Source organism: Pyrus communis, chromosome 11, assembly GCF_963583255.1.
Source record: "Pyrus communis chromosome 11, drPyrComm1.1, whole genome shotgun sequence".
Classification (NCBI taxonomy): domain Eukaryota; kingdom Viridiplantae; phylum Streptophyta; class Magnoliopsida; order Rosales; family Rosaceae; genus Pyrus; species Pyrus communis.
Window position 1 is genome coordinate 25,639,067 of NC_084813.1, and position 25,738 is coordinate 25,664,804.

The 25,738-nt window shown below is 40.0% G+C and overlaps 2 protein-coding genes and 1 pseudogene across 2 annotated transcripts; 1 reads left to right on the forward strand and 2 right to left on the reverse strand.

Annotated features, from left to right (window-relative positions):
- Positions 1-9,341: 9,341 nt before the first annotated feature.
- LOC137709517 (cyclin-dependent protein kinase inhibitor SMR6) lies at positions 9,342-10,276 on the forward strand. The gene has a single exon (XM_068448602.1). The coding sequence runs from the start codon at positions 9,639-9,641 to the stop codon at positions 9,969-9,971; it is 333 nt and encodes a 110-aa protein (XP_068304703.1). The 5' UTR covers positions 9,342-9,638; the 3' UTR covers positions 9,972-10,276.
- Positions 10,277-18,510: 8,234 nt separating this feature from the next.
- LOC137708855 (F-box/LRR-repeat protein 4-like) lies at positions 18,511-20,253 on the reverse strand. Its single transcript, XM_068448012.1, has one exon. It carries the CDS (start codon positions 20,151-20,153, stop codon positions 18,720-18,722), a length of 1,434 nt encoding a protein of 477 aa, XP_068304113.1. The 5' UTR covers positions 20,154-20,253; the 3' UTR covers positions 18,511-18,719.
- Positions 20,254-21,206: 953 nt separating this feature from the next.
- Positions 21,207-25,097, reverse strand: LOC137708524 (uncharacterized; annotated as a pseudogene).
- Positions 25,098-25,738: the final 641 nt, after the last annotated feature.

The window sequence follows — 25,738 nt, forward strand, 5'->3', positions numbered from 1 at the left end:
TGAGCAAATGTATGAGAAATAACGGAATGTGTAGCTCCACAATCAATTAAGACTCTAGCAAAATAACCAAGAATGTTTAACGTACCCATTATCAAGTCCGGGTTGTTCTGAGCATCCTGCAGGGAAATATTGTGAATACGTCCCTGGCCCTGCTGTCGTCCGCCACGACCTCTGCTCGCTTGAACACCACGACCTTGAGCTCCACGCCCCTGACTGGGCTGACCCATCTGTCTCGAAGACCCTGCGCTACTAGTAGCATTCTCATTCTGCTGATACTGTCCTCCTTGGTACCACTGAGAACCACCTATCGGAGCTGGAGGATACGGCATGTAGTTGCTGGGGTACGAGGGATAACCACCTTGTGAATACGGGTCCTGGGGGTACTGATACGGTCCTGGAGCATAGGGAACAACATCACCCTGATAGTGATAGGCACCACCTCTACCTGCTTGACCATAATTACTCGGACCTTGGATTTGCCGAATCGGTGCAGGTGGCGGCATAAAGGTCTGCTGTGGCTTCTGCTGCTGACCCTGGGGACAATTCACCGCTATATGTCCCATCTGTCCACATGTGAAACAAACACCGCTGCCACGTCTGCACTCGCCGAAATGTCGGTTATTACACCTACGGCAAAATGGAACTCGGTTTCGACCACCATCACCATGTCTCTGGCCTCGAGCACTTCCATAAAACCTACCTCCACGTCCTTGTCCAGAGGCACTGAAACCACCGCTAGACGAACTCGAACTGGCACCACCCCTTTTAAAGTTCTGAGTTTGGCGAGGCCCAAGCGACACTTGACTTTTCCCTCTGTCGTCTTTCTTTTCGTCACTGTCACTAGACATATTCTCAGAGTCCTCTATCCTCAACAGTATCTCATAAAAATCCTGGTAGGACTCACAGTGAGTAGTAGTGGCCATAGAACGCCATCTCTTTCTAGTGCCCAAGCGAAAACGACGAAGCATCTCCGCCGGATTACCAGCGACATCAGGATAGTAACGAGATAAATCGGTGAACTTACGATAATACTCGTTAGCCGTCATCTTTCGCTGTTTCAATTCAGTGAATTCCTGTTTCTTACGGTCGATATACTCAGGGGGTACAAATCTCCTTTGAAACACGTCCTTGAAAACATTCCAATCGGTCCTCTGAGCTGGAGTCAACCTACGAAGTTCTTGTTCCCACCAAGCTGCAGACTCCATCTCCAGAAACCAAGAAGTTGTCTCAACCCACCTATCCATAGGAAGGTTCCCCTGGTTATGCAACACACGAAAAGTCTTCTCTATGTGTTCCAACCAACGTTCTGCGCCTTCGTGACCCTCATTACCTTTAAACTTATCCAACTTCAGGTTATACATAGTCTCCAGAGGAGTCCTCTGGGGAGGGCGCATCACTGTTTGAAGGGCTGTAGCAATCACTTCCCCCAACTGAGTAAGATCAGGAAAACTAGACTCATCTGAGCGACGTGGTTCCCGACGAGGCGGCATGATTCTGACAGAAGACACCAACTATTAGAATACTCACAAAGACACAGGACTGCCAAACCTAGGCTCTGATACCAAGCTGACACACCCCGACCGAGATCAAGGCGTGCTGGCCGTCACGCGAAGGTGACGTAACCATGTGCGCGTGCGGAAGCTAATGAGAAGGTAATATAAAAGTACGAATAATTAAAAACCTAATAACATACAAAGTACTAGTGTAAGTGAGACACAATTCAGAGCAAGTCTACAACAGTCCAAAAGGAAAGATACGACATATGTACACCCGAAGGTGACCCTACAATGGTGAGTGTCTGTCAGAAATTGCCGGGACGCCCTCTGGGATAAACCACCGAACTTGCTAGACCACTAGAACCTGGAGGGGCGCAAAAACAAAAGCGTGAGTGGGCAAAAACAAAGTTCTTTGAAAACTCTTTAGCAAAATACATTCTAACCCCTCGCCGTAAAACCTGTATACTTCCCAGAAAATGAACATATATACGTATGTATAGATATGTCAATCATGCTCCATGATATGCCATTCATGCTCACATTATGCCACAACAGAATCTCATAATCAAATATAAATGCTCAAGCATAATTCACATCGATAACATAAAAATCTGGCAGCCGGGAGTCACCTAACGTGACATGTACCGCTGCCTATAGAGCTCCAATCTCAACTCAATATCTGAATCTGCACACAAGTCGGAGCCACCTAACGTGGTCTGTACGACAAGACTGGGTGTAATATATACGCTCTAGTGCTACGATCACGTGAAGACTGTGCGAATAATCGCGGGTCACCTACGAGTCGGAGCCACCTAATGTGGTCTGCACGACAAGGCTTGCACCTAACTTGGATCCAAGGCGAGCGTGTGGTGCTGGTGAACATACACGTGAAGGACTCTGCCCCTCTCTGGGCGGGAGCACTAACACCGGGGGTGCAGATATGAGCTCTCTAAACATTTCAACTACTATTGCATAATAAACAGGAATGCATAACCACCTGAATACCGCTTACCTGGCACTTACCTGTGCATCCACAGCACCAAATACACATGTATATATGTATGTATGTCACAAATAATACATGCAATGATGCGTAAACAACATTCATATAATGCATGGCATAAAACACATAACCTTTTCTATTTAATTTCTGGGAATTAATATGTATATAGGTATATACGGAAAACAAAAGCCCACTCACTGATAATTAGAAGGGTCGTAGCCCCCCTGCCTCGAGTGCGTACGCTCGTCTTCGGAAAACGAATCACCTATACGCGACAAAGTTACGAAAACATTAATTTAAAAGCACCTAAGCAACTTCTCGTAATAACTTCTCATACATTGCTCAAATTGGACAAATGAATATACCAACGTGATCTACACAACCTCAGGATCACGCCCATATTTTTAGAAAAATTTTTGGACCACGCACGCGCCCCCACGCGCCTGAACAGCCACGGACCTACGCGCCCCCACGCGCGGCCCACGTGCACTGCACACTGACGGCGTCAGTTGACGCCGTCAGGAATATTCCGTTAACTGACGGAATATTCCGTCAAATCTAACCGGATTCTGTCACTGCCGTTAGGAATATTCCGTTAGACTTAACGGAATATTCTCCTTTCTTCTCCGGCGAACCTCCGGCGCCGGCGACGGCGCCGGAAAACTGGGTAATTTTCAAACCTTGTTTTCTCCTTCGTTTTTCAACCAAATTTCACGTTCTTTATACCAAAATGAAGCCTAGGACTAGTAGAACAACGTTAGACTAGTTTTAAGGCCTAAAAATTACACGATCATACCTGCAACAACGATCAAAGTTCGGCCAACTTTGAACCTAGCCTTCCCGACGTCCAAATTTGTCCAACGAACTACTCCGAGGCTCCTTGGGACCTCACAAACACATCTACAAGCTTAGAAATTCCAAAAACAAGCTAGTTTAGGTTTGCATGAACAGTGTTCAAATCGGACCTCGTGATATCGACGTGAAAATGGTGTTTTCCTTACCTGAAAATGGCACCACTGGACTCCTCTCAGCTCCACGAACACGATGGTAGTCTTGGTTTTTCGATTGGTGAAGTATTGAGTAAGTTTGTGTGTATGTCCGTGTGTTGAAGAAGGAAGAAGAAGAGAGGACTCGGGGAGAGTGAGAGAGAGAGAAAGAAAGAAAGAAAGGAGAGACAGAGAAGAGACAGGAATGAGGGAAAAGAGGGAGGGAATCCCGGGAGAGTGAAACGAGGTGTATGAGTGTGTGTGTGGTCCTACACACCACACCATACTACACAAAACTAATCTGATAAAAACGAATTAGGGGGTAAAATCGTAATTTCCCATGTACGTTAAAATGAAATTTGGGACGGGATGTTACAATTATTGCTTTCGATTGCCGCCCCCATTTGGATAAGCAAAAGAGACTGCAACTTGGCTGTATTTTTTCAACGAAAATAATCTTTATATACAAGAAAAATAAATAGTATTATTTTTCAATTTGATCACTTCATTCAGAAAGAAATTTGCGCCTCTGCTTATGGCATGCAGCATTGTGTTATACATCTTGATTTAAAATGCTTTGAAATATTTTAATGAAATTAAAAAATTCATAATCTGTGCAGTGCTTGAAGGTTGGCTGAAACAGTAGGAAGTAAGGCTTTCTATGCATATTGTTTAGGTAGTTTTCATTCCATATCTAAAAAGAAAAGGGTGAACCCGTCACTTTAAGAGTTAAAAGAGTGGTTGCATATTATAAATGGTTGTATATTATATTTTACTGTATCAGAATAGTTAGGGTTGGTTTGAGATTGTTGTGCTTTTGTAAAAAGCAATTTTTTATTCATTTTAAGAATAATTAGTTATAAAATAAAGCAGTTGAGCATTTGATAAACTATATTTTCAAAAATGTTGTGAGCATGGAAAGTAAAGTAAAAGTGTTCAATAAATTTTAATGTAAAAATGATATAATTATATATAATGATAAAAATAGACATTGTAATTGACACACCCCGACCGAGATCAGGGAGTGCTGGCCGTCATACGAAGGTGACGTAGCCATGTGCGCGTGCGGAAGCTATTAAGATAGTAATATAAAAGTACGAATAATTAAAAACTACTAGCATACAAAGTACTAAGACAAGTGCTAGCGTATGTGAGACACAAATTCATAGCAAGTCTACAGCAGTTAAAAAGGAAAGTTGCGACATAAATACACCCGAAGGTGACCCTACAATGGTGAGTGTCTGTCAGAAATGCCGGGACGCCCTCTGGGAAAAACCACCGAACCTGCTAGACCACTAGAACCTGGAGGGGCGCAAAAACAAAAGCGTGAGTGGGCAAAAACAAAGCTCTTTGAAAACTCTTTAGCAAAATACATTCTAACCCCTCGCCGTAAAACCTGTATACTTCCCAGAAAATGAACATATATATATACGTATGTATAGATATGTCAATCATGCCCCATGATATGCCATTCATGCTCGAGAATATGCCACAACAGAATCTCATAATCAAATGTAAGTGCTCAAGCGTAATTCACATCAACAACATATAATCTGACAGCCGGGAGTCACCTAACGTGACCTGTACGGCTGCATATAGAGCTCCAATCTCAACTCAATAACTGAATCTGCACACGAGTCGGAACCACCTAACGTGGTTTGTACGACAGGCTTGGTGTAACATATATATGTATGCTCTAGTGCTACGATCACGTGAAGCTGGGCGATAAATCGCGGGTCACCTACGAGTCGGAACCACCTAATGTGGTCTGTACGACAAGCCTAGGCACCTAACTTGGATCCAAGGCGAGCATGCGGTGCGGGTGAACATACACGTGAAGGCTATGCCCCAACTCTGGGCGGGAGCACTAACACCGGGGGTGCAGATTATGAGCTCTCTAAGCATCTCAAACTACTATTGCATACAAACATGAATACCACTTACCTGGCACTTACCTGTGCGTCCACAGCACCAATACACATATATAAATGTATGCCGCTACTAATGCATGTAATGATGCATAAGTGATAATAATAAAGTGCATGGCATAAATCAATTACTCTTTTTAATCTATTTCTGGGAATTTAAATGTATATAGGTATATACGGAAAACAAAAGCCCACTCACTGATAAGTGGAAAGGTCGTAGCCCCCCTGCCTCGAGTGTGTACGCTCGTCCTCGGAATACGAATCACCTATACGCGAAAAAGCTACGAAAACGTTAATTTAAAAGCACATAACCAACTCCTCGTAATAACTTCTCATACATTGCTCAAATTGGACAATTGAATATACCAACATGCTCTACACAACCTCAGGATCACACCCATATTTTTAAAATAATTTTTGGACCCCGCACGCGCCCCCACGCGCCTGAATAGGCACGGACCTACGCGCCCCCACGCGCGGCCACGTGCCATGCACACTGACGGTGTCAACTGACGCCATCAGGAATATTCCGTTAAACTTAACTGACGCCGTCACTGCCGTTAGGAATATTCCGTCAGATTTGACGGAATATTCCGTCACCTTCTCCGGCGAGACTCCGGCGCCGGCGACGGCGCCGGAAAACTAGGAAAATTTCAAACCGTGTTTTCTCCTTCGTTTTTCAACCATTTTTCACGATCTTTATACCAAAATGAAGCTTATGACTAGTAGAATCACGATAGGCTAGTTTTAAGGCCTAAAAATCACACGATCATACCTGTCTTTAAACTCGAAACTCGGCCAACTTTGAACAGGACGATCCCGACGTCCAAACTCGTCCAACGAAACACTCCCAAGCTCCTGGGAACCTCACAAACACAACTATAAACTTAAAAAGTCCAAAAACCTGCTAGATTAGGTTTGCATGAACAGTGCTCAAATCGGCCATGGCGATATTGACGTGAAAACATCGAAGTTCTTACCTGAAAATGGCACCTCTGAACTCCTCTCAGCCTCACGAGCACGAGGGTGGTCTTGGTTTCTTGATTCGTGAAGGTTTGAGTTTGTTTGTGTGTGTGTCCGTATGTTGAAGAAGAAGAAGAAGAACTTGGGGAGAGAGAGAGAGAGAGACAGAGAAGACAGAGAAGAGACAATGGGAGAGGGAATCCCGGGAGAAAAAGAGAGGGTATGAGTGTGTGTGGTCCTACAACACCACACAATACAACACTAATGTGATAAAAACGAACTAGGGGGGTAAAATTGTAATTTCCAATGTACGTTTCGTTAGTTTCGGGACGGGATGTTACAGTAATGGTCATAGTAGCAACGACATTGGTGGCTGGCTGCACCAATGCTGGTGCTAATAATAGGGTATTGTGGTTTTGGTGCAGAGGTGCAACGGTGGCAGCATAAAAAGTGGCGATTGTAGGAATTTTAGTGGGGGGCAACGATGGTTGTGGTGAAGATGGTAGTAGTGTAACATTGGTAGTTCAGTCGTAGGTGGTGGCGATAACGAAGATACTAGCAATGGCAAGAGCAGTGGGTTCGACCATGATAATCGTGATGGTAGCAACAATTGTAAAACTATAGTTGTGGTGCCAATAGTGGAGCGTGGCGGTGATTGTGGTTGTGGTGACATGGTGGCGAATGTGGTTGTAGTGACAGTGATGCTGGTGGCGGTGGTGACAATTATATCAATGATAACAACAACGATGGTTATAGTAATAATAATTGTGGTTATATCGGTGACAGTTGTATTAGCAATGCTGATGGTTATGGCAATTGAAATGTAAAGTTAATGATTATAGTGGTAGATGCTGACGATTCTTTTTTTTCGCTTAAGCTAAAGCGAAGTAGGTTTAACCAAAAAAGCCAATATTTTACCTATTACTAGAATCCCCCGAAAAAATGAACACCCAAGACATTGTACAATAAGGTGGTCAAACCACGATCACTGTCCCCACATATTTGTCCTAGTCCAACTAAACACAAGAAGAACTGATGTCACGTCACAGTTCACCAAGCTAATGTTGCCCCAGTGAACCAGCCCCACTCTATAAAGTTGATCCAGATATAATACGCCATATTATTCTTTATTCTACTAATATTCTGATCTCTACGATCCGACGGCTACCACTCACTCCACGGCGTTGAGCCGACGGTCGGTGATGTCACTTATGTGGATCAGCACCGTCCAGATAAAAACTAAATGTTGTACCAGCTAAAAGATGAGATTAGGCGCAGAGATGGGCCCACCGACACCACCTTCCAAGATATCTGATTGGCCAGAGGCTTGTGGGCCATACTATGTAAGGCGTACATGAATCGGCGACCACAGGATCCAAAGGTCTTGTAGACTCTGAGACTGAAGACTGTGCTTACGTGGTACCATGTCAGCCCTGATTTAGGACGGCGTTCCCCATTGGGTGGCTGAGATGGCTGGCCGCCCATGGAGGACCCCGCATCTGACGTCGAGGAAAATCTGGCCTCTGATTTTTCCCCGTATGAACCATCCAGTTGCAAATCAACATGCAAAATTCTTTGCTAATTTTCCCAACAAAAAACAAAACCATATATTCTTTGTTGATTTCACGATGGAAACACAGAAATTAAGAGATTCTAAAACAGAGTAAGATTTTCTCGCCTTCAAATTTTTTTTTTTTTTTTAGTATCTTTATATTTAAACGATCACGATTAAGTCACGTTAACATCTTTTGTTAATTTCTTTATAAAGAGAAAAAGGAAAAAAGTGAGAGAGGAGGGGACCGAAAGGAAGGGAATTCGGAGAAGAGATAATCCTACTCCTAGAACCATACGATATACTATTATGAGGTTTTAATACAAGAGTTTATTTGGACGTAAAGTGAATCAAACTCAACACAATGGTGAAAAAAAACTTAGTTATGATATATTTACTTGTAAAAAATGAAAAATTGAACTCGTTTTCAATTATTTTTTCTGCATTCACCAAATTCTAAGAAATTGAATTGTTCTAATTTATAAGATTTTACTAAGACATGTAGGAGTGGAAAAGTGTGACAACCATCATAAAATATGTAATCAAATACATGAAAAATCAAGAATTATGTCAATACAGAGGGCAAGTTGATCACACACTTTTCCTCCTTTTTCTTTACTGCAGCATAATTTTCCCATTTCAAGTAAGCAAGAATACTATTATTGTGAGTATGCAGGCAACATGATGAATCACGCTCAACAACCATTCGTCACTGAAAAAGGCTAGTTACTCAGTCTTACTCTACCTTTTGGCCATTCTATTTTCTGAAAAAATTAATATTTATAAAGCGGTTCATTATGATAAAAGTACTTCGTATGATTATCAGTATCTCAGTTCAATCATACAATGCTACATATATATTGTACATAACTTGGGATAACGTAATGCTGTCGCATCTGTTTCTCCTGTTTTGGACCTTCCTAGGTAATACAACCAAAAGGCTGAACTGGAAGTCTGAAGCCTGCTAATTTTGGCCCAGGCCCAGGCTGGTCAGAACCAGACAATAATACACCGTTGATTTAACCTTAAAACGACAACGTTTCATATGCCGGTGATTGTGGCCCTGACTGGCCAGCACCAGTCCCCAGAAAATAATAATTCTCAACAAGGGCACAACCGTAATATCACAACTCAACCCTAACGCGGGAAAAAGAGCCGTTGCTAACCAAACCTCAAACTTTTGGCGCCAAAATCCATTTCACTCGGTTTGGGGCTGCCCGCAAAATACCGGGCAGCTCTCTCTTGATGAATTTCCACACTGATTAGCCTTCTTTTAACTTTTGCCTATGTTATACATATATTCCTACATATCTATATAGATATATATACACATCTTTATTTTGTCTCGCTAAAAAACTTTTCTTTTCCAATCAAACCGTACTATTTCCCTCCTCTCTCTCTCTCTCTCTCTCTCTCTCTCTCTCTCTCTCTCTCTCTCTCCAGCCGCCTTCAAAATCTTTAGCTTATTCAAAGAAGAAACAAAGACCCTTTTCTCTCTCAATCTTTCTCTCTCCGATTCTTTGAGCTTGTTCTCTTGGTTTGTTCCGATTCCCAGATCAGAACCCATCTTTTTTTCCTCGATTTATTCTGATTCTCGTATCAAAATCCAACCATTTTTTGCTCTGTTCTTGCTCTTTTTTTTGCTCTGTTCTTGCTCTGTTTTGGCTGGATTTCAACGAAGAAAACAGCGATTTCTTCAGTAATTGAGACATGGGTTTTTCGAAGAAGTCCCAGGTGGTGGACGGAGGCATGGAATCCGAAGGCAAGAAGTGGGTAATCGCCGGAATCTCGGTACGAACTTGCTTAAAGCCGGTAAACACAAAATCGGCGAGGGGGAAGGAGACCGACGACGTAGAAGAAGAGGAGGAGTATTCGACAACCCCAACAGCGAAAGAAACAAGAATACCGGAGATTTTGTCATGCCCGCCGGCGCCGAGAAAGAGCCGGCCGCCTTCCAGATGCAACTTCAGCGGCGTGAAGGAGTTCTTCACGCCGCCGGATTTGGAAACGGTGTTCAAGCTCCATGTTGAGAAAGCAAACTGAGTTGAATATTTAGGCTGCAAGAGCAAAAGAATTAGAGCAGACATTAGGAGTTTTTGTTGTGATTTTTACCTTTATTTATTTGTTTTCACCCCTTTAGTGTTGAATAGTGGGTAGTTGGTCTGTCTCTCTAAATCTTGACGCCGCTCGTCAAAGCAGAGGTGCTTGTGTTGTACAAAGATGAAATAATCTTTTATGTAATGGTTTATTTCCATATTAGCGTTTAGGCCAAGTTTTTACTCCCATAGTGAAGATGAGTTCATATATTTTGACAAGTTTTTTATTTTTTTCTAATTTAGTTGATAATTTTGCAGTTTGAGTTGAGACTTATTTTGTTAGTCTTGGGACTTGGAATTGGATGCCTTTGCAAGGGTGCTTGCTTTTCTTTGCAGCACCGCTCTCAGTTAACAGAAACTCTTCTGTTCAAAGGAGGTGTTCATCCATGTAATGGATATTTCAATTTCTGAGTTTGTTTGGTACATCGAACTATACTGACTAATTTAAAAATTAATTTAAAAAATATATAATTCATTATGTATAATCTAAACGCTTATTCTTGCCGTCGTCGAAGATTATCGTAAAATCTTTAAAAGTTGAAGATTGGAAAACCTAAAATTTTGAAAATTTTGAATAGCATTTATTCATCAGGTGAAAAACCAAGGTATTATCCATATTTGGTACTATGCAAGTGAAAACATTAAATAAATTGGGTTTTAATTACAAGAACTCAAAGTTCAGATTTCAAAAAGTTGTACCAAATATTCTAATTTTTCTTCAGGGATATTTTCGTTATGTATTGTTTCCAAAAAATTCAAGTCACTGTAGTTCTTGAGATTGCTTAAACATGGCAGCTGGCTGCCTGCCACGGCCGGAACCGTTAGCTCTCTCACTGGTTTACATGCAGAATTTTGTAAAGCTGAAACGAGCGGTGCTGCCATAGTGCCTCCATCTCTCTCTCTCTCTCTCTCTCTCTCTCTCTCTCTCTCCCCCCACAGAAACAAATGAATGATTGGCATTTGAGCAGAGATATTTAGAGTTCAACTGAGAGACAGCTAGGAAGGTAGCTAAGCCTGTGCCTCTAATACCTTCGTCTTTTTAGTTCACAAACACATATGTACTGTATACATTGAGGGTTCATAATTCCTACCATACACTTGTCAATGTCTAGCTGTCTTATCGGCTAAATCAGCATAAGATGTTTGTTCTTTATTAAAACTACGGTTTTATGTTCGATAATATGTCCAGAAAAAACTGGCTGAAAACCCTAGAGTTTGGCCAATGCATGTAAAAGTGAATCTTTTTCCATGGCTGAGATGCCGCTGCACGGATGCTTGTTTTTCAACCTCACGTACCTTTTTAATTCCACGCTCTGCCTTAATCTTCCAATCACATGTCCCCACCTCACCTGGAAACCCTAGCTCCTTGAAATGCTTCTTTCACTGTTAAAAGACAAAGCACAATACAGTACAAGGTGATAGATTAAAATCCTATGTGGGGCTGGAAGGCCTTGTTTGGAAGAGCTTCAAGTTAAACGTGTTTGCGGCACTTGATGAGTCGACATAGACAAGTTGTCAATTTGTTGTACTGTTTTTGGATAAGATTAAATCATGTTTATCATGCCCCCAAACAAGTAACAACCAAACATCACGGGGTGATATAGTGGTTGGATTGAATTTCAGACCCGTATTTCACATGACACGTCTCAGGTTCGATTTTTTATGCTGGCGAATCATATGATGGTAGCCAGGAAGAAATCAAGATGCCTCTGTAAGTCTTCTCAGCCTAGAAAAAGTAGATTGCGAAACTACCAGCTATTCTTTGGCAAAAGAATTAAAAAACAGGTAACAACGCATTTGTTTATGGAGTAGGGAGGATATGTTTTGCATGATCAAGGGATTTGTTTAACAAGTGATTATGCAAGATTAGACAAAGGGGATCCTTTTAGGGTTTATTTTTTTGGCTTTAAAGAAAGTGTACAGCAAAGTTTTAGTAAAAATTAAGGTCCCATTTTTGTCAGATTGGGGATATTTTTTGGATTAAATAGACATCTTAGTGGTGTGGTTAAACTTGGATACCACATCAAGTTGATTGACTTTTAGGGTTTTCTAATGAGAAGTCAGATTGTTAATTTTGGACTTTCTGCTTTTAATTTTTTTTCTTTTTTGGGTTCTATTTTTTATTGAATTTTACAAAGATGCAATATTTGATTGCATATTCTCAAGAATGTTTCCATTTGTATTTGGGACTGGACGTAGCTAAGTTTGTTCAAACAATATGCTCTCACATCAGTACATTGAGTTCAAATCCCTTTTTTTTTTTTTTTTTAATTTATATTAGATTAGAATACCATTTTGTCCAAATTAAAAAAAAAACCATCTCGTTAGCATTTGTAATCTAAGTCAAAATAGAGTACGTGTCACTCGTTCAAGAAATACGTCTCTATCCCTAGACTATATCCCTTCTCTCTTTTCCTCGCTCATCGGTTGAAAGAGAAAAACAGGGGGATTTATCCGGCTACATGAGAGTTTTTCTCCGCTTGTTTCAAATTCATAACTTGCATGTAAATTGTAATTGACAGTCATTGTCTTTTCCTTTGGTATTTTACCACGGCATAGCACCAAGGCTACACAATCATTTTCAAATGGGGCAATTGGCAAATTCTGAGAGATAAAAACTGTTCACAAATTTGGAATATAGTTTTCTTGACCAGGCAAGAATCTGGTGAAATGGACTGTGAGGAATCAAAATATATATAAATCGTCTCCTTGGAAGAAGACAACAAGAATGTTACTTATCCACAAACTTTCAATTCAACTAATTAAAGTGATTGACCCTTTTTTTGTTCTCCCTCATGTCTTACTTAATTAGGGTTTGAAACATCATTAAATTCACTTTCAAGTATTCCTAGCCAGAATAAACTATTTTACTTCTCGTTATAGTCAAATTAGTGATGGATTGACTCGTGATCAAGGATATAATTACTTGATTTGTTGATTTTAAGAGTGTTTCAGATTTGCTATAATATCATTATGAGGTGTTATTAATTCAGTTATTGATATATTAGTGATTCGCACTCAATAGCGGATTCAAGATTCGAACCTAAGGGGTTCCATGGTAAATATAAGTTTTTAGATAAAAACAGAGGTTGAAGTGCACAAAAAAAATTTCAATTTAGTCACAGAGGCATTTGGTTGTCGTCAGCCAATCATGTTGCGCACATGTCAACAAATATTGACATATACTGAAGCAATATGATGAGTGACATAGAGAACATTTGTCAAGTGATGTTGACGCAACCTGTCAAGCCATTACATCAGCACTAAATAGACACAAAAGAGATCCGTACCAAACATTCGAAGGTCCTCGGTATAACTTCACATATATATTTCTTAAACTCTAGGTGATGTTGGGACCATTAGGACTACCTTAATTTGTCCCAATGTCCATTTGTCCCTGTTCGCACTTCAATATAGTTTATGAACAGTAGAGAATAATTGTTCCATGAACCATGCTTCTAGGGTGGTCAAATTTGGTTTGAGCACTTTAAAATTTGATTAGTAAAGAGCAAATATGTTAATCAAATGCATAATGATAGGATGAGTGCACATGCATGTATGCATTACTGAGACACAAGATCACAAAGATCTTCCTTAACCTCAACAAATACATACCCAAGCGGGCTTCAACGAAAATACCAAAATATAATGCATGGTAGTTAGTGAAACATAGCACTAATTAAGCATCATAGTAACATATATGCGAATAATACATTGCCTGCATCTGAGCGAGAGAGACATGCTTATACTAAGTATATGCTCTATCTGATACTCTAGAGAAAGAGAGAGAGAGAAAAGTATTGGATACGGTATTTTTTTCACATGCTACTAAAGTATATCTCCCCGTAAGTATAAGACTCACTGCGTGATTTAGTTTTATACTTAAAAAGCAATATACCGCCAGATGACATCAAAATATACATATACCCAAAATAGTCAGGTTATTTCTTTGTTAGAGGTGTATATTTTGGTGTGCCTATATCTCTTCTAAGGTTGTGCTATCCATACGTTCTTGTTTACCTTTCACGTACTAATGACTGTCGAATTGAATGAATTGAAGAAGATCAAAGCACAGTAATTAACAAAGAGTGCGTGGATAATACTACTTATCTTTTAATGTCTCGTAAAGATAGAAATATGTTATTAAAAGGGTATACACCTCGTTGTATCTAAATGATTGTCGTGAGAAAGGCGAACGGGGAAAGAGAGTAAAGATAGGGTTAGAGTCGGTGTCGCATTACACTATTAAATTTGAATTGAGAAAGGCAAAAGGTTAGATACATTGGTAAAACTAGGAAGGAATCCAATGAATGGGTAAGAAAGGTGGTAAACGCGTACACGTGGCCCTTCCAAGGAATCCTAAGACTAATCTAAGATTCTAATCCTAATGTGTGGATTAATAAGGTTACTAATTACATAATTAACAATTTATTATTTTTTAATGCAAATTTTTAATTAATTTCATCGAATGTCGTTCCCTCCGGCCCGCTGGCCCTCACAAGCTGACTTTTGTTCTTCTACGCGGTTTCAGGCCGCCCTTGCCCAACCCCCCTATGTCCCGAGAGAGAGAGAGAGAGAGAGAGACCCAACCCGTTTTGCTGCCTGCCCGAACTGCCCGACACTTGGCGGGAACTTGCCCTTTTAAACCTCCAACATTTGGATTCATTCGTTTCCCGCTAAAAGTTTTGCCCCGCTAAAAGTGAGAGCTGTGTGACGGCTAGATGCTTTTTTTCTATGTTTTTCTAAGCTGTCACGGCACCGCTGATTTTGCCACTGGGTCCCACCGATTCATTTCTGGCCGTTGAAAATATTAGTCTAGAAGTGGGCCCCTGCGATGCACAGGCCCAAAGGGCCTCATTTTGCCCAACGTGGCCCAAAACCATGTCCAGCCGTGGTCCAGGAAAAGGGTGGTCTGGTGTCCCGATTTGGGTGTTCGTGGCTGGTGATAATTTATAGGTTTTCAAAAGAAGATGCCATTTGTTTGACGAGAAGTAAAAGAAATATCAAAAATTCCAGTGGCTGAAGTTGAAGCAGCAATTTTTGAAGTATCAGGAAGAAGAGCAACAACTGGATGGGAGAGTCAGAGTCTAAAAGATGATTTCTCACTTCTTTCTCTCATTCAAAACTGTGCAGAGACTTTCATATCACACAACTCCTAAATAATAAAAGAAAGAATAACTCATCTTCTTTCTTTTTTTACTACCTTCCTCGCGTATGTATAAGACTAAATACATTCAATTCCAGAAAAAAGATTATCAATCCTTAACTTTTCGAGAAATTCTTCATCAATGGTTGTGAATAAATGATTTTTCTCAATCTTTAGGACCTTGGTTCATGTAGGAACTATCATTTTTGTTAAATTTTGATTCTTCTAAAGGTTTTTGGACCGAGCGTCCGTCGAGGTTACGTGGTTATAATGGTGTAACCCCAAAAGAAATTTATTTCGTTAAATTGTCATTTAAGCGATCATGTGATCACTTTTTTTTTTTTTTCAATCAACCCCTCTATTTAACAAGAATATGGACAACTTTTTCACGAAATGACCAAAATGTTTTACGGTGGACAAACTAAAAGACCATTTCTATTGATTTTCATTGTCATAGACTAAAGTGATTAATTATGTCAATCTCATAGACCATTTTAACTAAAAACCTCTGTTTTTTGGTTTCTATTCTCATGCCATCCATGGAGTTTCCGACCCAAACGATGAATCTTATCAATTAAGTTTATCAGGTATGCATATATTTTGTTTTTCCACCAAGAAATTGTTGGTAATGTATTTGGGTCATAGTATTATATTGTATTTGATGCATTAAACGTGTTTTGTGAGTTCTGATTCATGTTTAATTCGTAATCGACAGACTTGAGCCAATGGGAGGTTTTTTTGTTGTCATTTTTTTGGGGGTCAAATAAGGTTGCTATGGAGTTTTAATGGAAAATCAATCTAGATACCGCGGCGACGGCGACGGCTCGCCGGTGACCTCCATGGAGAGCGGCAAACTAGTGCCCCTTAGTTTTCATACACCTAAACTTTCGACGATTTCATGTGGCCAAGATGTCATGTGGTAACAGTGGTATTGACTGCTCTCGATTTGTAGTCGTATGATCTATCTTTTGTTTAGAATAATTTATTTTACGAGAGTATCCAACATTTCCATTGCATTGCAGAAAGGCTAAAATGTTAAAATGATCCTTGTGTTTTACTTTATCGGTTAATTTAGTCTTTGTATGTCAATTTGGCCAAATTGGTCCCTGTGTTTATATCTGTTAGCCAATTTAAGCATTCCGTTAAAAGACAATTAAAATTGACATGTCATAAATCGCATAGTACTCAAGTGAATTGAACGAATCGTCAATTTCTAAAGATAGGCATCGTATCTGTTTACTCGGTCTACATAAAATTACGTTTTTGTGTTCTCACGTGCTTGATTTTAATGGTACCTTAACAAAATGTCTTGAATTAGCTAACGGATGTAAACACAATGATCAATTGGGCCAAATTAAAAACATAGGGACTAAATTGACCAATAGAGTAAAACATATGACTATTTTAACATTTAAGCCATGCAGAAAAATTGAAAATCATAATTTGAATGCACTTGAATTGAATGGACATTAAAGGTGTCAATGAAAGCCTATATTAAATTTCTAGACTTTTTATTTAACCAAAAAAAGAACAAATCTAGACTTCTAATTAAAGTGAAATAATACTTGGCTTGTTACATATAAAAAGATTGTTTAGTTTACCGAACAAACATTACTATTATTTGAGCTGTTCATTATTTTTATCGTCATTTAGTATTAATCTCAACATAATATAATTCATTTATTAGAAGATTATTGAGTTTATCGTACAAATGTTAGTATAATTTAAGCTATTCATTGTTTTCATCTCCATTTAATATTAATTAAAAATAATAATATTTTACATATTGTTTAGTCATGCATACCTTGATAAAAACAAAGGTCATGCTATCCAACTAAAGAATCGTATTATTAAATAAATAAATAAGGAATCCGGACTTGTGTGCTCTCACATGAAGAGGAGGATTATCTACCCTCCTATTCTTATCTCTTTTCATCCCCCTCTTTTCACACATTATTTTTTATCTTATTATCTCTATATAAAAAAATCAATATAAGATGTTGACGTGACTTTACCGTGACCATTCAAATAGGAGGGCATGTAAGGATAGGGAGATTATGATTATAGAGAATCCTCCTCCCTCACATAAAGCAACCCCATTTTGAAAATAATTAAATAATTTGCTATTTTATTATTATTTTTTGGTCAAATTATTAGTGCTTCCGTTTGAGTTTTGACCAACTAATTCTTTTCGAAATTGTTTTGGCTGTGTGCTAGGTACACTAAGCATAATGACACAATTGCTTGGCCGTGTGTGCTGAATGCACTGAAAAATCTCTCTACAATTGCTTGGCCGTGTGCTGAATACACTGAAAAATCTCTCTTTTTATTATAAGATAAAAGCTTACATTGCAGCTGCAGTAAACTTGATTTGATAGGGAGGTAAATATTATGTCAATTTAATGGTACAATACAAATAGAAGGGTGAATTGAAGGCATTGTTCTAACTTGCACAACCTATGACAGAGACCTGCTTAAACCCACATTAATTTGCATAATCTCAAGAAATCCAAAGAAGATCACGAAAACCCTTTCTCGATCTCACTTAACAACGGTTTTAGCAACACAATTAAGTCTTAATCTTTCGCAAAATGGCAATCGATTACTTATTATTAGGATTAACTAACAAGCACAAGTTACAACTAAGTGAAGTGGTTGAGTGTTTAGAATCAACCAACCAACCAACCAAGAGAATGACTTTTTATCCAGAAATCCAACTAAACAGGAATCTGAAAGTTCAACAAACAACCATCAAAACTAAAGGAGACGGAACCACGTAAGAACCCGAAAACAGAGTTTTACATTTCGTAGGGGAGAGCTCAAAGCTATCTGAAACTGTCATACCAGGGAGAGATTCTACCGTGTAACCGGAGATATACCCCCTTCTCTCTATCTCACTAATAACGCGTCTTACACCCTAAACTATACCATAAACTAGAAAGTTCAGTCTTGTGTCCAGCAACAATTCAACATGGTCTAGTGGATCGACCTTGCAGCTGCACGAACGGGGGTTTAAGAACTGAAACAGATGCTCAGTTATGCGTTTTGAAATGTTCTAAGAACTCCCTACGAACTAGTGACAAGTACTGGCGAAAGAGCGGAATCAGAATAAAACTTAAGCGAATCATTTGAGTCCAACCAGCAGCATTTTTGTTCTTAAGACAAGTCCAAAATCTTGTGTAACCTGAGCAACCTAGTACTTTCTTAACTACATAACCAATGTGTTCTGCTCCAACACCTCGGAAACCCGTATATTTTGTTTCGATCGATTTGCTTCCAACCGAACTCGGTAATTAAATCTATGTACAGTACGATAATCGAAGCTTAACTGATATAATAATCTTGATTTATTAATAATTAACATTCATATACATAACTTACAAGTATCATTATTTAGAGAGAGCATAAGCTGCTCTTCTGGAGTTCATTTCCAGACAACAAACCTATTTACAACTTAAAATTGAACAAGTACAGAGAATCGATAAATACCTGTTTCGTTTCCTTGGAAACATTTTATTAACATAAATATACATTTGTAGCTTCGCCGAATCAAGCATCAGCCTCAATGAACTTACTTGAGGCACAAGTCTTTGCTGCATCGGATATTTTGCTTCGCTCAACCTGCACCTCTCTCAGCTGAGGAGAGTTGAGGACCAAAAACTCAATCGCCTCCGCTTGAATCCCACGACAGTGCATGATATCAACACTCTCCAAACGCTTACAGCTCTTAAAAATCGAAACCATGGCTGCAGTAGTAAGCCGTCTACAACCTCTCAGCCTCAAATCAACCAAATCATTACACGAAACTAGCATCGACATGAACTCTTTATCCACCAGCATTTCGTTGTAAGACAAATCCAACTTCCTCAATTTCCTCAAATTCTGTCCTAATGTGGCCAACAACCCCGGCTCTCTTTCAACCACATCACATTTCACCAGTGCCAATTCTTCGAGGCCTGAACTCGCGGCGATAGCAAGAGCTCTGAGGCCTTCACCGCTGACAAGACAGCAACTTTGAAGCTTAATACTCGAAAGGCTTCTGAAATTCATCGCCACAGCCAAAAGATGATCGTTATTAAGGTCGAGGGGCAATCGAAAATCGACATTTCGCAAGTTACAACGACTTTGGCTAAAGAATCTGAGCAGGCCCTCACTGCTGCCACCATCATAAACCAAAAGGGAAGTCAGAGAATCACAATTCTCCGCCACTTTCAGCAGAACACCGTCGATTATTGCCCTACAAGTCCGGAGCTCCAGCTCCTGAACACCCTGCAAACACCTTTCAAATGACGAAAAGGACCCTCCATCCCCAATCCCTTCACAGCTTTTCAACTGCAATTTCCTCAGCTTTCTGCAGCTCCTCCATAGCCAGCCAAAACCCCAATCGCCGGCTCCGATTCCAGATAAACAGAGACTATCCAAACCCAATTCTGCAGCAGAATCCTCCTCTGCAGAAAACCCATATCCCCAATTGGGGTCAACGGCATGGTCAGCGCCGTCCCCGGAGCAAACCATGACTGACAGTTCCTTCAAAGACGGAAACTTGAGGACCCACATGAGGAACAGAGGCCTGGAGAGATTGATACACAGAGAGGTGAGCCGGGTACATGATGAGGAGAGAGAATCGAGGGAGGAAAGAGAGACAGGGCCGGCCAAGAACCTGAGGCTGAGAAGCTGGGGGCAGAGGGAGGAGACTAGGAAGAGGAGGCGGTCCGCGAAAGCGGTGGTTTTTGCGGTGGCTGAGGTAGTGGGGTCGGGAGGTAATAGGAGAGAGAGGGAAGAAAGGAAAGGGTAGTGAGAGAGGAGGGAGGAGAGAGAAGGGAGGGTGGAAGGATGAGCGGTGAGGTGGAGAGAGAGGGTAGTTGTAGAGGTGCGGTAGATGCGGAGCCACCGCTTGCAGACCAGAGAAACGGAGGAGGAGGTTGATGGTGGCAGCCTTTGGAAGATTTCTTGGACAAGTTCATCACATAGCAACTTGTCCATTTCTCTCTTCTGATGCTCAATTTTTCATAATCTGCATCTTCTACATATATTCTTCTATAAAACTTTGGAGTCACCACCTACCAAAATGGAAATGAGTATCTTATTAGGAGAGCAACTTCCCAGTTTATCGTCACTGTAGCAACTCGTGTCAATAAAATAAACAATTCTATATAATAAAATTGATACAAAAGATCACTATAATACATAAATAATATATTATTGACATGTAACGTTATAATAGTTGTCCAAGTCTGAAGGCTTTTTAGCACGAATTTGAATTTTTTTCGCACTTTAGTGTAGAGAGCTTAAGACCAGAAAATATGGGTCTTTGATTTGTGAAAGAGAGATCGAGATAAGTCAGCAAAATGAGTTAATAGAGACTATCAAGTTAGATTTGAATGGTTTGAATTGCCTGATACTTATAATATCAGACAATGAAATTCGGAGAAGAACTCTCTCGTATTAGCAACATTGACTATTTGGTTATTTCATTTGCTTTGCTGGTGCTTTGTATTCCTTTGGTTTTGCTTACTAAAGATTAGGGAGTTTGCTTTAAGCGCGGTTCCAAGTTTCAAGTGCGTACAGACACATACAAACATTCTCGAGAGATTATGTGATTCACACGCGCTGCAAGGCGTGTGAAGTGGAGGGAGTGGGGCCTAGAAAAGTGACCAATGACATGAAAGATTCAAACGTCATCCAACGGCAGCCGCTCGTTCGGCCGTCACCATTTTGTACTTTTTAAAGATTTATGATCATGATTATCAAGTAGGCCGTCACAAGCAAATTCAATCACCGAAAAGGAAAGTGTACAAAATGAAAGTATGATCAAGTACGGAAATTCTCTTACCTTGCTAATTTATTACTTATTAATTGTTTATTATACGAGTAGTACATTTTTTTCAAATTTATCGTATCGTTTTTCTTGGATTAGCATTTCGACAGGTATAAAGAAATCATATTGGTAGCAACCATCAAACCTCTGGAGCAAGGGTTAGCTTCGCAGATATAGACCAAGTACATATAGTACGAACATTGTCGAGACTAAATTTTGATTGTATGAAAAAAAAACCTCTCTAGAGAAGAACATGTACAATACATAATATTTACATGAAACTTGCAGCTCAAACAGGTAGTAGCGTTTAACTTACCCCGAAATGCAGTACTATTTCCAATTTTTTTATTAAGGCAGTGGAGCAATCACAGCCGTCGAACTCTTGAAAGGTGCACCTATGTATCTAAAGTGACACTTTAACAATAAATACAAAAAGAAGAAAATACCATACCCATTCATCCGTATTGGGTAGGAATTTCGAATCACAACCATCTTTATTCTATGGCATAAATTCCTACCTTTGGCTTTGGGTGAGTCTCAAAATATGGTCCTTAATTAATTTGTAGCATCTAATTATGCAAGAAATATTACTCTTAGAGATGGGATACACGTGTAGATGAGCCTTACATTTATTAGATAGATAGTATAATTGTGATATAAAAAATGTGATAAGTGTAGCATTACTTAACTTTTTAACAATCGGCAATAGGTCCTCATCAGTTTGTTTTACTTCATTTAATCTCCCATCCTATTTGTTCAACGGAGTTATTAGTATCCCAAGTCAATCACACGTTGACCTGGCCGATGAGAAAGTTCAAACTCATTGTTTCGAGTGATTGATGTGGGATGCCGGCACAATGGCATCCCGTTCCAAAACTAGCCTCAATTTTATGCCCAATGATGCATTCTCTAAACCCATCCCATACTCATATAACAGTCACTAATCTCTGCAGGTCTAACCAACTACAAATTCATGTGAAAGTCGTTTATAACGTGTTAAGAACGATAAAACAAAATATGAACACACAACGCCCAGCATGGCAGGTGAACCATACCTATGTAGAGGTAAGTAGCACGATTCAAAGCCCAGAGAGACTCCACCCAGGACCAGTAGTCACCAACATTAGTGCTGCCAAAACCTTCAAATGCGCCTTTCAGCACTATAAAAGCAACTGGCGGGAACCCAATAAACCCCAGGACAAGATTGCAAACCGCCCTTGAAAGTGTTCTCTTGCTCCTATCTTTAACATCGGGCTTCAACGGATGAGCCATCAAGCACATTGGTACCATCAGTAACCCCCCAATTTCTGCTGTAGCAAAGTTAACGACTGACATGAGACACAAACCAATGAAGGCAGCTGAAAGAGTCACTGATTTCAAGATGGGCCATTCTACTCTTTGAGGTTGAGATTCATTGGCGTGAGATGACGGAGAAGCCTAAACCATGTACATAACCACAAGGCTGAGTACTGAAAGCAAAACCCAGATTATAAAGCTGGTTGTCAAGGTGCAACTCGGTATTTGACAGATAAAATACGGGAGTAGTGAAACAACAGAACCCCACAAGTGGACAATTAAAGCTTTCTTTGCTGCATATAGCCATTTCCATGATTCGCGAGTGATGATGGCCGAAGGAGAAGGTTTCTCTTTTTTCACACTAGAATCAGAGTTACTAGCATCAACATAGAGAGAAGCTGCCACCAAGGGGAGTGGTGCAACTAAAAGTGCAAAAGCAATCATGTAGACTCCCACCGACACAAATTTACCAGGAGACGTTAATAGGTACAGAAAAAATGACTGGTGAAACTTCTCTAGAAGGTTGTTTACTGACCGAATGACTCCTTCGATTAATCTGCGTAGAGAACAAGAAAACCTTAACCAAAAATATAAAAGCAGTAAGGACACTAAAAAACTTTAAATACCAGAAAAATTCTTAAAGAAAACACATCAAATGACACTGAAAACGTGACTACAAAAGAAGATGTTAATGCGAGTACAAATTTTCATGGGAAGAGATATGATCAAAGCACTAACCGGCCACTTCGTAGAAGTAAGTCATTTCGCCTGGCTATGTTATCCAACGAAGAAAACTTAGGGGAAATTTCCAAAGTAATTGCATCAACTTGGTAGTCACGAAAGGCACCATGGGGGCCAGTGGTGGGGACACCCAAAGCCTGATATCATGAAGAATAGGTGACATAAGTGAACATATCTTTGTTTCATATCCTTATTCATCCAACAAAAATTATAAACAAATCTTCTGAGCTACTTAATTTTAAGTACCAAAAATTTTGAAACAAAAAGAAAAGTAGGCCAACCTGGTTGTACAATGAACTTGCGAGTGTAGCACTGCCCTCGATATAATCAGTAGCTGGGATGCCAAATTTCCAATCGGGATTCAAGCTTCTAGCAAAATGTCCGAGTGATTCAAATATTTCACCCAAAGTATTGAGCCACTTCAAGCCAAGTATAGAACAAAATTTCTCCACCTTTACCCGCAAACCTTGCCTATGTACTGCTAAGTAATTCACAACATTGATGAGGTCAAGATTTGGCATTTGCCCATTGGATGCCTCAGCATAGATGCTTAGACCATCCTCAAATTGTTCACTTTGATCTGCAACCTTGATGACAAGAGCTGCAGACATGGTTCCAGCACGTTTAAATCCATCTTAAATCGCCCTTCCTGTTGACGGGTTCTCATTCATTCCATAAAGATTATTGCTTTCGGTACACATTTCTGCATCTAGCGTGCCCAGTCCGCTAAATACAGGTGTGTGATAGTCTCTTAGCCAAGCAGAAACTGCAGCATACTCTCCAAATTGGGAATCAGCAATGAGCCATATAACATCCTTGGCCAACCAAGGAACTCTGTTGAGCAAGGAAAATACTGAGTATGCAATGCCCAAAGAAAAGGCCTCATTCGGATTCACTTTCGCTGAATTGAAAGGTGTAACCAAGACAATAGCTTCCTTCCCATCACCACGAGGTGCTCTTATAATTCCAACAGTGTTGACACCGCGCATTGAACCACTGATGTTCTGCTCAACTCTTCCAGAATCAGGGTTAGAAAAGAAGTGGAGTGGGTGAAACTGATTTCTTTGAGAGTGGAACTTGTGAAAACTAACTTCGGCACCCAAGTTTGACATATGATGTGCTAAGATTCTTTGACTTCCTCTGAAACATACCGTAAAAATTTAATAAATTTGACACAATCAACTAATCTATTTTCAAAGTCGAGAACTTAAGATGTGATGTGCCCGAACCAGCATCTACCATTTTACTTAAATCACCCTATAAATATTAGACAAGATTTTCCAGTGCCAGAGGCAGACGCGAAAAGTTTAAATTTTGTATTTTTGCATAACATCAAATGTTAAAACAGCAATGCCTACACTCTACAGACTAGAACCAACATAAACAACAAAGTTCAGCCGAAATTCGAATAAAGGGCATACATTGCTGAACAGAGAGGCTTCGAATTTGAAGAGGTCAAATCACTAACCAATCTGCTCGCCTCTGCAACCTCCTGATTCGAAAGCATAGACTCCGCGGAGCCTGCGAGTTAAGCAACCGCATCAGCAGCAAGTAACAGAGCAATGTTAATAACTGAATATTAATTTCAACAAATAATAACACAAACTGAAGTGAAAATTAGACGAAAATGGAGAAATGACCAGGCATGAGGGCATTCTCGGAAATGTAAGTGTTCTTGGCGAGAACCGGAAGCAGCAAGAGAGCCACCACCCCGGCGGCGGAGAGAACGACACTGACAAAAGAGAAAAACGACCGCCAATTCATCACTATCATATCAGTGCTCGCCGGTAATAATTTACTATCAAAATTTAATAAATTATATTGTATTAAATTAAATTCAATTACCTGAAGAAGAAGCTGTGGGAGATGAGGAAGATCCCCAGCTATACGATTGGTTTTCGTTTAGGTTTAGCTCCGGCGGCGGTCTCGTTCCCACTCTCCGCCATTGTTCTCCGAGTGGATTCGAAATCCGATGGCCGTTGGGATCGTTTGTTTCTGTTAGGGGAAGTGTGAGTTTCTCAGTCGATCAGTCGGACTCCATTTGTCGGGAGAGGCTGAAATGGAATAGTGAGTGAGTCAGAGACGACAAGATCCACGGTGGCGGACGAATTCGAGCCAAGAGGATCATCGCCCGATTCTTTTTGTGATCTTCCATCATATCCGTTTACGTACGGTTAAATTTTATTGTAAGTTTTTTATTTAAAATTAAATATAAATAGTATAAAAATTAATCGCATAATATAGAATGAACGAATATGATTGAAGGATTTCCGAGGATCCAAAACGGGATCCTCTCTCGGATTTGAGGACTGGGGGAAGTTATGGGCTTTGCGCTTCTTTGTTAGGAAGAAGACGTAAAAGCGGATTTAGGCTTGGATCTCATCTAAAATGGGCCGTATTGGCAAGAAGCATGATCAGCAGTCTTTGGTGCAGAGTGTTTTTCATACAAACGATATTCTATTTTAAAGTCGTCTAAAACATAGAAAGTAAAGTCGTCTAAAACATAGAAAGTGGGAGTTAAAACTCGGATGCAAAGCGTGAAACAAATACGATATAATTAATGTGATTACGCCCACATCTATAATTCGGTTTAGAGCTTTAACATTAACTTAATAAACGTGTGGCCTGATTTTCGATCTAAGTTTGGTCGGCTTCCATTTTTATTCAGTTTTTCTTCTCTCGTCCCGTTCCCTCCTTTTTCTTCTACGTTCTA